At 36.3% G+C, this 12,028-nt stretch overlaps 2 protein-coding genes and 1 non-coding gene across 3 annotated transcripts in view; all 3 read left to right on the forward strand.

Annotated features, from left to right (window-relative positions):
• Window positions 1-12,028, forward strand: part of LOC136031074 (uncharacterized) — a 217,251-nt gene that overhangs the window by 164,675 nt on the left and 40,548 nt on the right. The gene's annotated exons all lie outside the window — the stretch shown is intronic.
• The window catches only part of LOC136031532 (dmX-like protein 1), a 158,981-nt gene that overhangs the window by 131,977 nt on the left and 14,976 nt on the right, over window positions 1-12,028 (forward strand). The window contains 2 exon segments of the mRNA XM_065711202.1: window positions 7,038-9,126; window positions 10,835-11,098. Coding sequence (XP_065567274.1) covers window positions 7,038-9,126; window positions 10,835-11,098 — 2,353 coding nt within the window.
• On the forward strand, window positions 1,644-1,714 carry Trnag-gcc (transfer RNA glycine (anticodon GCC)). The gene has a single exon. It is a non-coding gene; the product is annotated as a tRNA-Gly (tRNA).

The raw sequence follows: 12,028 nt of genomic DNA on the forward strand, positions 1-12,028 counted from the left end.
TTTTTTTGTAGAAAAAATTGATTGAAAGCGTCAAGGAATTCAAGTACCTTGGGCCAATTCTAAGACCAGATGGTGGATCTGGACAGAGATTTCTGCCCAGATATCAAAGGCTCGGGGAAGAAAATTATGTATTCGGTAATTCCCTTTTTTCCTCTAATACTATAAATGAAATTTGGAAAACTTTACGCATAAACCTATATATGAGATGGTATAAAATGTTCTGCCAAGCTGTTAAGGCCTGGACCTTCCAGTTTTTTACTGATCATAATGGTCTTCTTCAAGTTGCAAAAACTTCTCTTAATTATAGACGGACACAAACTGTTGCTGGTCACTGTAAATTAAATTCATTTTTATGTAGAATTAATAAAACTTACTGTTCCACATATTATTGTGGTGATGAAAAGACTTTATATCAAAAGCATGTGTGACAATCAAAAATTTTCTGAAATTCATCTTTGGCTCAAAAATTAACAAAATGTTGGTATTTATACCTGAGGAACCACCAATGCCTGCTACTAATGGAATTTAATTGTAATTTTGACCAGAAACTCACTGGGTCACAAACTAGGCCCTATGCTATATCACAATACTAAGAGGGCTGCGCTCGAAGCCTCAGCAAGCATGGGGCCTTGTCAGTAGCGGTTGTAGGCGTCATAATCGGAGGGGGGGGGTGAAGTTTATTACGGGAGCGACAAAATGTAAAAGTAAAGGAATTTAATGTCAAATGTCAGAAAAACTGGGCGATTCTAGGCCCCCCTGCCCAGGCCTAGAAACGCCACTGGACCTTGAGTGGTTGCCCCATTTCACCAACCCTAGCGCTGGCTATGATTGCAATAACTTACTGAATAAGCGTAATTATATTTCGTCATTGAACGTGATTTGTATATCACAATGAATTTCTTCAAAAAAAAATGAAAAAAAAATGAAAAAAAAATAAAAGAAGAAGAAATCATGCAAACCCGCAGAACCTTTGAAAGTAACCAAAAGTATTGTTAGCTTATACTAATCAATAAGTATTCAAAAAATTTCCGGTCAGTAAAAGGAGGAACTTCAGCTTATTGAGCTCTGAAGCACAAAAAGTAAATAATTAACTGCAATAATTTTGAGTAAGTGTTTTTCAATAATTCCAATTGGGGTTAGTATTGACCTTTAAAAATCTTTTCAGCTTCTCAACTTTGCTCAATCCCAGTTTATAAGGTTTTGAAGATATTCAAATACATTTCCTAAATTTTGAAGAAAAAAAAACAACAACATTGATATGGCTTAAAATTCTACTCAAATAACAGGAATTGTATTTTTAGAACTAAAGACATAGAAAAAGAAACGGATAACTGAAATTTAAGATAAAAATATGTTTCTGTCAAAATTCCAATAGGTATAGACTTGTCAAGTCGGCAACTTTCTAAGACTTAGAAATCAGAAAAGGTTTAACATAGAAGCTTGGCAATACCTTCCCAAAGTAAGTTTTTGGCGCTGTATTCGCAACTGGAAGTTTCATTTTTCTAACCTAACCCTTTTCCAATGTAAAAGTCGGAAACTAAAATTTTACCCAAACTTAGGTCTGGGGTGGTAAACTTGAGTCTGGAGGATGTAGTTGCCAGTTGGACATTATTGCAACTACTATTTTGTTTCAATCTAGATATGCATCGATGGTTCAGTGGTAGAATGCTCGCCTGCCACGCGGGCGACCCGGGTCCGATTCCCGGTCGATGCATTTTTGTTTTACATGAGGTCTAGTTACATTTTTCTCTTCTGGCACCATATAGATGATTTAGATAATTCTTTATGTTTGGGGAAAGGTGGATGTACCAGGTTGTCAAAATAACATATCTGCGGGTGTTGATAGAATTTTTTACGGGGGGGAGGGAGGGAGCTTAGGTTCCGAAGATATAATTCAGGCTTCAATTAACGCAAATACTAAATGCATACATAGGTTTTGTCGGTAAGAATCAGAGTCAAATTAGATTTGGTCAAGATTTACTAAAATTAATAGAAATAGATTAAGGTTGATTAAGATTTAACTAAGATTTAAAAAGTCAAACTTTTAGATTAAATTTCTGATCAGCCCAAGAACTCCCTCCCCCATGTTATATTTAACCCAGAAAACCACCACCCCCCCAAAAAATTTTGAACCCACAAAAAGCTCTCCCTGTTTGAAATTCCCTCCCTCCGCGCAGAAAGTTACTCCGAAAAATGTCTTTCATATTCCTTTTATAGCAAATACTATATTTGAACAGTATGGACAAATACATTGAACAATGTATGGACAAATATTCGAACAATGGACAGTATGTGTAACTTGAAGCTCTTTCCCCAAGGAATATGAAGGGTCGTGTCATTACAAAAACCATCGAAATGGCCGTCAAAATTTTGATCACATGTCTTTGAGGAAAATATTTTGATGTTATCTATTGTTATCAAAATTCCGTTTTCCAGAGTTTCGGCTACTATTGGGCCGATTCGCTCCTTATTTACAGTTTGTTACCACAAACTGTTTTATAATGAGATAAGGGTTGGGATGGCTCGGACACGTTTTGCGGAAGAAGAAAGACCGATCGCCAAAGATCGTTCTTTTCGGCCGACCACATCTGGGGCTGAAACGAAAAGCACGTCTTTTTCAAATGAGGTAGAAGATTTCATGAGAAAGGATTAAAAAAAATGTAACTTCTTGGAAGGGTGTACAGAGGGAAGCTATGAATCAACTGGGATGGAGCAGGAGTGTGCGTAGTTGTGTCGGTCTCAGGTGGCTTGTTGTTACTACTACTAGTAGTAACATAGGAAACTAGTAGTATAAACAAACCCTTAAAGAAGCGCACCCGCACATTCTTGGTTTGACATAGAAATGTATAAACTCAAATATATGCAAATCGTGTCACTGAATTTGCAGCTAAACTATTCACGGTAGAACCATGAAAATTTATTCAGAATAATTTTGGAATCATGAGAATGGGTGAAGGCTATTAAATTTTTAAATTTTGAAAAAAATATATAGTAAAAACGAAAAAAAACAAACAACTGAAACCGGATATCATTATAACAGGCATGTGAGGGCCAAAGGCTCAAGCCCGTTATTTGTAGCTGCCGAAGGTTCGAGCTTCTGACCGTAGTGTGCAATACTCTCCCACACAGACAAACTGAGGGCATATTTGTGAGGTCCGAAATCAGGAGCCCCCTATGGGAGGCACGAGCGGAGAGAGAATACAAACTTAAGGGAGTTGGGTCTTTTGCTAGTTTATCTAAACAAAATCAAGTGTGAATATGTTTTCTGTGTGCACTGAAAAATAAGTAATAGACCAACTAATTTAAGAGCCTTGATGTACTCTTCACCCTCACTCAAGGACTCGTAGTTCAAAAGACTAAGTGGCCATTGGTAGTGGTGGTGGCAGTTATCTATTGACTTGACGACAGTTTTTTTGAAATGCAGTAGAATTGCCATCTGTTTTCAAAAAATTCGCATTTTTGCTTCCGGCCTGATTTCTCAGCACTTGAAGAAGCAATTGGTGTTGATGGTCGCGTTGTGAGGGCGAAACTGTCAGTTTTGTCATCCCTGGGAGTAACTTGACCCCTCTTTCCTCTAAGTTTTTCTCCTTCTAAATCCTTCAGTTGTCTGTTCCTTACCTACTCTCCTCCTGGCTCTAAAATCCAATTGAAAATAACTTCCTCTTCACTGTTATAGCTAATAAATTTTACTTCGCAATTTCTGGTATTTTTATCAACAGATGATGTCTCAGCCTCATACACAAGTCCATGTTCAGGACACAATGAGTTGCAAAAGTCACTTCCTCTCGACTTTATGCCGTAGTAAAATGCTTTATAGTTTCATCCTGTATTGAATTGTCTTTTTCTTCTTTTTGCTGCATGTGTAGTCCTAATTTTGTTTTTCTTCATTATAGTATTCAAAACTTCATTATAGTATTCTCTTATTAAAATACATGCCATTTTAATTGGATTTTTTTTTAAAGTAGTTTAAATCTATGATATGTTTGTGGAGCTGCTATTTTTATAATGACATTACAATACCAGTTTTTTAATTCAATTTCAAACGGGTTCAGGCCATCTGCCCTTGCATTCTAGTTTTCCTGGCATCGCAATTTCCTCGCTTAGATGATGTTCAATTGCTAGGAACTCGTACGATCTTATCATGACGACATTTTTTTTTGGCTTTTAATGTTTTGTTTAGTTTACATATTTTTGGGATTTTAGAGACTTAGCTGAAATTACAGTTAAATTGTATATAGGCCATAGATATACTGGATGCCTGAATGCTTTTTCCTCTTAATAACGAAATTGTTAGACCGATCTTTGGAAAAATTATTTTTCTACTATCCATCCGTCCCTAATTGTTTTGCGTTTGTTTTAATCTGAATTTTATTATTTATTTTCTTAATAATTATTCTTATTCTTACTGTCTTTGACTTTTGAGCACTAATAAATTTGACTTGTTTTACTCAGAAATACAATATCGATATTTATATATTAATGTATATTAAGTCATTTGTCTGAAGTATTTTTCTTTTGTCGATTAAGAAATGTAATTTGGCAGTCTATTGTCGAACAGTAAAGATGTCACTTTTCTATGTCTCGTCACTATAAATCCAGAAAGGTTTGTGAAATTGAAAAGCTCCTTGTGATGATCATGCCTGGCAACCCTTTGTTGTAAAAGGGCCAAAATTTTTTGTTAGGATATCACTCGGGCTGCACTTAGATCACATTTCATTACACTGTAGTATTTTAGGTTTAAAGAGAAAACGCTTAATGTATATTTTTACTACATTTATTGTAGTTAAAACAATCAATGAAAATTTTGCTATTGCATTTGACTTGCAATTTTTTTACATTAGCTTGTATTTTTGTAGTAGAGACATATAATATTGCGTCTAAATGTATGTCCGATAACCGAGAACAGTGTTTGTTTTTTCAATAATTCAGAACTGAAAAAGTTTGCTCACAAATATATGTACTACCAAACATAGTAATTATTTGCCGAGCAAACCTTTTTAATTTCTTTGTAGCTTTCAGAAGGGAAACTTCCATAGAAATCCACCAAGTTGTTTTTTTCTTAAAAGCTAGTTTAAGTGTGATATCACTTTGCAAATCTATCACGTTGATTTGAAAATCACTTGGTACATTACTGATATCCACTGCGAAGGGGTTTTTGAAAATATCCATCTTACGTGAGATTTTTGTGAAATCAGCATACCGGTTTTCAAACCTACTTTGCTGTATCAATGCAATTTTTATTTTAGTATTTTGCCAATCAAAATTTATACCAGCTTCTTCTACTCCTTTCTTGGAATTTGAAAAATGATCGATGTGAATATATCCTTGAGGTGATGAATATATTTCGAAAATAGATCTTGACTGATGCAACCTGACGATGAGACTCCACCTGCTGAGTTTTCTGGAGCACCAGTTAGCATGTGAGGCTGAAAATTTTTCCTTGGAAAACTGACTGCTTGCAGAAACAGTTCCAACCATGGTCACATTTACACCTCCCTCTGAGGATGTTGCCTTACAAACTATCACCTGACTCCTCTCCCTAAATACCTTGTGAGGAACGTTGTGGTCACAGAATTTTCGTCACAGTTGTATATGTCACTTGCAGTCCAAGGGAGTTTTTCTAGAACTGACTTGGGGTTTGAGAATACCTGTTCAATGTTGACCCTGTTAAAGCTTGTTGCTTGACCAAAGCTTGTGGGTTCAGGCTTGCGCAGTAACAGCTGTGGATTTCGAGCTCGAAAACCTACCAGACAGTCTATCCTTGCCTCTTTGGCATTGCTCCAGTTCTGAGGGATTGTCTTGTTGTTTGCTATGGCAAAGTAGTTGATGCTGTCAAAGTTACATGCACTGGCAATTGGTGTTAAAAGTAGTTGGGGTCGCAGTCAGCTACATTCACATGTATTTGCAATTCCAAATAGTCACAAATTCAAACAGTTAAAAGCTGTGACAGTTCGAAAAAGTCACAATAGCAGTAATAGTAATTGCCTAAGTTGTAGCTGTAGTAGCCCTCAAAGGCTCTATGTATTGCTTTCGGCTGTTTCTCAGCTATTGTTCATATACCCTTTTGACAGCCTCCGTGCATAGGGTGCATTTTTATTTTGTTCAATATACACTTAGGTATCCCCTGATAGTTTCACCTTAATGTCCTTATTCATCCCAGATATATTGCAGATTGTCAACATCCCCAATAATATGCTCTGAAAGTTCCAACGTACCCCCCCCCCCCCCCTAGGACGCTGCAGATATACCCTTTTGACAGTCGGGATATGTATTGTACCTTTTGATTTAGTTTTACTTCCCCTCTAGTTTCCTTGAAAGTTGAAGTTTAATACCTTATTCTGTTCCTAAGACATCGTACCTATGCTCCTTTGACAACATGGACGTACTTAAGCCATATTGAAGAAAAAATTACCCTCAGTTTGTATATGGGTGTTGTCTGGTACATACTGAGAAATATCTCAGTGTGTACCATATTTTCCTGTCCCACTATATACCAGATTACCCCCATCTGCAAAACCAAGTGTTTTTTTTTCTTCTGAATATTTTGCCACAAGCTGGCCAAATAACATGATCAGACAATTTGGCTTTCATTTAGTACCCCAAGCACCTAATATTACCGAACTAAAAAAGAATAAACAAAGAAAATCTAAAGACAAATATTTTTTTTTGTGGGGCATTTCCCTAACTTTGAGCTAGGTTTGCTTAAAAACAAAAATTATAAAATACCAAAATAAGTGGTCTGGACTGCATAGTTATATGGTCCGCGTTGTGACGAGGATCTTGCGGGCCGCACCATGACGTCTCGTGGGCCGCACGCGGGCTCGGGTTGCCGACCCATGTGGGAGATGATTAATAAGTCAATTAGTAGGTATGAGCATAATAAATACTAAGTAGTTATAATAAATAAGTAGCAAAGATCACTCTCTATCTCTAAAAGATTGTTATGTATATTCGCTCATTGATGAGAAATCAGAATTTTTCGAAGCAAAAAAAAAAAAAAAAAAAAAAAAAACTGAATTCAAAATATTCTCCTGAAGTTTGTACGGACCATACTTTGTCATTAATCATTACTTTCGTTTTAGGAATGCTCCATATATTTTAGTGAGTGCTTGCACGGATAACTCAGTTCGATTTTGGAAGTTTGATGATGAGATTACTAAAAGCTGGGTTGAATGGGAAATGCTAAGTAAAACCAAAAGTTCAAAAGTTGTCGTGCCTGGAACTCTGTTAGACGTTAACGCAGCTTATAGTGGACGAATAGCTATAGCTTATATTAAAGGTCATGTTCACCAGAAAATTCTGGGAGGAGAGGAATTGAAGATAGCTGATGTGCAAATAGCAATTTATGAATATGAATCTAGTGGTGGATCAAATTGGACTATTGAAGACATCATTGCTTTGAGTGACGTTCCTATGAGTATGAAATCAGCTCAAATAATCTCTATTAAAGCAACAGACAGACACAGGCTGAGAATGAGGGTAAGTGAGTTGTATGTAACACCAAGCTTGAATACTGTGACGAAATTTGAAAGATCTAGGAAAACTGCTATGGAGGAACAAGAAAGAAGTCCAGTTATATTGGATTGGGCATCACGAGAAGACGGTTCACACATTCTCACCGTTTCTATTGGCAGTAAGATTCTTCTTTATGCCCCCGTGTCTAACCTAACCGTAGCAGTGAAATCTCAGGCAAGACCCTCGTTAGTACGTCAACAAATACAAAATGAGCTACTGAAAGGGGGACTAACGTGGATGAGATTGAGATCAGTAAATCTTAAAACAGGGGATGGGCTTCCTCCAATTCCAATGTGTATATCCTGGGTTCGTGAAGGGATCCTTGTTGCATGTATGAGTAATGAACTTTCAATTTATTGCCAATGGAAACAGCAGGAAAATCTAGCTAAAGTTTCAACCGTGAGCACTAGTGAAAGTGAAGATGAACGCAACTTGTTGGATAAAGACCTCATAAATATAGCTCATGAAACTACACCAGGTAGATTACCATATGCACCATCGATGAGTCATCTTCCCAGAGCTAGTTCAACACTGGCACTTAGCTCTGCGGCAAAGAAAAGTGCTGTAAAAAATAGTGCTGCTAGCAAAACCTCCTCTGTCCAAAGTGTAACAAGTGATAGATCAATGTTTTCTGATTACTTACCTGATTATGGGCTATTTGGTGCAAGTCAGCTGGCATCTCCTATCCTACCTCAGTATCATCCAGTTCAGTTGATTGAACTTTTGAACTCTGGACGAATTCAATGGGTGAAAGCGATTTTAGCTCATCTCGTAAGATGTCTTGTCGGCAATCCTTCAGATTTAACGCTAGAATCCTCTTCAGGAGAAGAAAACTTGCAGAAGAGCTTTTATATGAACCGATCTCTTTCTGTTAGCTATTCAGAGAAACTAGATACCTTAAATCTACTTCCAAACAGCACAGAATCTGAAGATGAAATAAAAATAATACCTCCTCTACCATTATGGACACTGCTTTTAGCAGATAAAGATAACATAAGTATGGAAAATGACAAGGCTTATGATGACTTGCTCAGCTCCGAAATTGACCCAATTAGACTAGATCTAGATAATATTGATGGTGACTCTATATATGGAACTTCACCTAAAAATCGAAGAATTAGGAAGCACTCCTCTGCTGACACCGTAAAACTTTCTGATTTTACACCAACGCATGCTGAAAAATTGTCACAACTCCTTACAAAACTCCAGTTACCAGGACTTAATTCCTCTGATCAAATGCATTTACTTGCTTTAGCAGATACAGTTGCATCTTGTAGTCAGGATGCCGTTGAACATTTTTCTAGTGAGGAAAGGGATGACAATTTAGCAATAAAAACTGATCTTGATGAGTGTGGCTTAAGATTTCTACTTGCTATGAAGCAGTATACATACCTTTCTCGATGTTTACCACCGAATCAAAAAATCGCTCTGAAAAAATATGGTATCGCTACTTACCATATTGCATGGGCGTTTCATAGTGACGCAGAAGAGGATCTTGTTAACGTAATCCCCAGTATGGCCAAAGGCAACCCGAGTTGGGATGAATTGAGGGAGCTTGGTGTTGTTTGGTGGATTCGCCGCAATACCACTCTGAAAACGATTGTTGAAAAGGTAAGCTTGTCCTAATAAATCAAAAGCGTTAGATTTCTTTGTCACTTCATTAATAAACCACCCCTCCTCTCAGCTGACAACACTGGGTTGATTGATCTGCTCTATCTGTATTTACCAAATTTTGTACTAATGACGCCCTAAGGTGCTAGTGACTTCTTTTCTTACTTATAGAAACACTTGCAAAGTCAAGTATTTGCTATCCTTTTTTTTGTCGGGTCTCAAAGATCTAGAGAGTTTTCATTAAAATCAATGCACACAGAGGGCGTCACAGTGTCAGGCTTTTGCGAGAACGGATTTTTCATGTGGATTTAAATGTGAAAGATTGCAGGAATATTTCAAACATTCCAGGGTGTCAATGAGTAATGTGGCTTCAGTTTGGTTTATATGGCATACAATTGTAGATAATTCTAGATGCTTTTGAGGTAGATGTGCTGAAAATTTTTGTCTTCTTCCATAGTTTTTTTTTTCACTTTTTTTCGTGATTAGTGGTCAATAGCTCAGAGACGGCAATAGATAAAAATTCAAAACTATCCCAATGTGGAGATCATGAAACGGAGAAAAAAATTACTTTGACGTCTAGAAGATTTTTCGCAATTCTCGAGCATTTTTTTTCTTTTTTGCAGTGTACTAAAAGGTTTTAAAAAGAAACACGATGAAACTATCCTAGCTTACTAGTAAATTTCTTTGGGAACATTTACTGTCGGATTCCAGTCGACCGTGAAATTTTTTGTTCGAGAAGCTAACGTCAGAACTTTATGTTTCCTCTTGATTTCTAGGAAATAATTCTGGAAAAGTCATTCTCGATGGCACGAACTCGGTTGTTTCACAGGATGCTCGATTTGGATCAAACCACTTCCTCCTCTTGCTTTGCTCGCAACGCCTTCTTTTTTTCAATAAAGCAGAAATGACAATCAAATGTTAAGATTGGCTTATGAGAAAAGTGTGCTGCGGGGAACGAATGCTTTCGTTGAGAAATCTTTGGCTTTGAAGAATCCTGAATATCTTCTGGCCAGTAAGGATAACAGAAGAACACTGGCCAAACTCTCATAACAAACATTTCCGCTGCAATGAATCAAAGGAATGATTTTTAGCTCCTTCTTGTTGCCCTGCGTGCTACTTGCAAGCTGACTCAAATTCAACATGTTCGCTTGATTTTCATTGCAGTATGGTCTAACCCCCTCCCCCCTATTTCTACCTAATGTATATCTGAGGTCTCACTTTTTGCTTTTCATAAAATTATGTCGTAATAATATAATCTATTTCATTTCTTATTTTAATTTTTAATCCTGTTACTTTTCTGATTTCGTGAGGGTAGCTGCCAATGGCATATGTGAGTAATTGTATATTGTGTATTTTATGTCAGTCTATTTTAGTTTTGTTTATATTTTTTAGTTATATTTTTTTAGTTTTAGTTTATAGTTTTTTTGGTAGTTTTTCTACACTGAAGGCGTCTTGTTATATACGGGCGAAATATTCATTTGATTTTTTGTTCTCTTCGCTTTCATTTACTGGCCATAGACCCGTTTGTCTTCTTTGTATTCATTTCTTTGTTTTTGCAACAAACAATATTGCGACAAATATATTTGCAACTAATATATTATATATACACACTATACAACAAACTGTAATTGCCTTTCGATAATTAAAAATTCTTCTTTTTGAATTTTGTGCAATCAAAGCCTTGCAATCAACCCATTCTTTTTTGTAGGTGGCCAAATCTGCATATCAAGCTAAACAAGATCCTTTGGATGCCGCTATTTATTATTTAGCTATGGGCAAAAAAACAGTTGTTGCAACCCTGTATAAAGCTGCGAAGGATAAGAAAATGGCTGAATTTTGGGCCAACAATTTTAAAGAAGATCGATGGAGGAGAGCGGCATTAAAGAATGCGTATGCACTCCTTGGAAAGCAACGATTTCTACATGCAGCTGCTTTTTTCCTACTTGCTGGCTCTCTCAAAGATGCAGTTGAGGTTCGTTTATGTCCTATTCTTTCTCAACTGTCTTTTCATTGGAAGAGTATTTCGAAAAATCAGTTATAAATTTGATATAGGAATATAGGCGCCTTATACAAGAGACTTCCAGAAAATTTAAAAATACTGCTGAAATACGACATGTCCTTCCCCTGTTTTCCTACTCCGGTCTTCAGAAATGTCTTTGGGTAATCTTGCTATCAATAAGCTAGTATACTTAGTATTAGACGATTCTTAAAAGGAACAGAGAAGCATTAATTTAAACAATTTGATTGAATATTTGGCGGATAATAATATATATGCTCGACAGCAAGGTAGTTTTAAGACCGAAATCGAATACGAGTAGTTCGCAATTTAATGCCTCTCCTCTGTAAACTTTTATTGTTGTTCACAATCATCAAAAAAAAAAATTAACATCTAATATTTTTTTGTCTTCTCTTTATGTGGGTTGATCGATTTTCGATCTGGGATTTGTTGAAGTTAAGCAGTTCGAATAAAATAGCCTGTTGTAAATATATAAAGCTATTATATCTTAATTTCTATTTTGTGATTATCACTATTGCTGCTAACAACTCACATCAGTACCAAGCCGCCTGAGGACAGCCCAGCGGCGCAATCTATTCAAAAATTTACTCTTTACCTTCTCCCATGAAGTGGTAATTTCCTTAAAAATTCTTTTTTTGAACCTTTTCCCACTCCATTCAAGGAAGATTTTCTTTATAATATTTTTTTTTGTAACCTAGTTTCTTTATTCTCAACCTCGGAGGTTAGTTTGGGAAATTCCTAACAAGTCTAGTTAAAAATATTTGCATTTTTTAAGGCAAAATTTTAATGCAATGTTTGTCTAACGTCGTATTGTTCAGTTTGTAATTTTCATATTACTTAAATCATTATAATTATTATGGCCTCAAGAAAAGCAATCGTTCCTGC

This window comes from Artemia franciscana, chromosome 9 (assembly GCF_032884065.1).
Source record: "Artemia franciscana chromosome 9, ASM3288406v1, whole genome shotgun sequence".
In the NCBI taxonomy this organism is placed as follows: Eukaryota; Metazoa; Arthropoda; class Branchiopoda; order Anostraca; family Artemiidae; genus Artemia; species Artemia franciscana.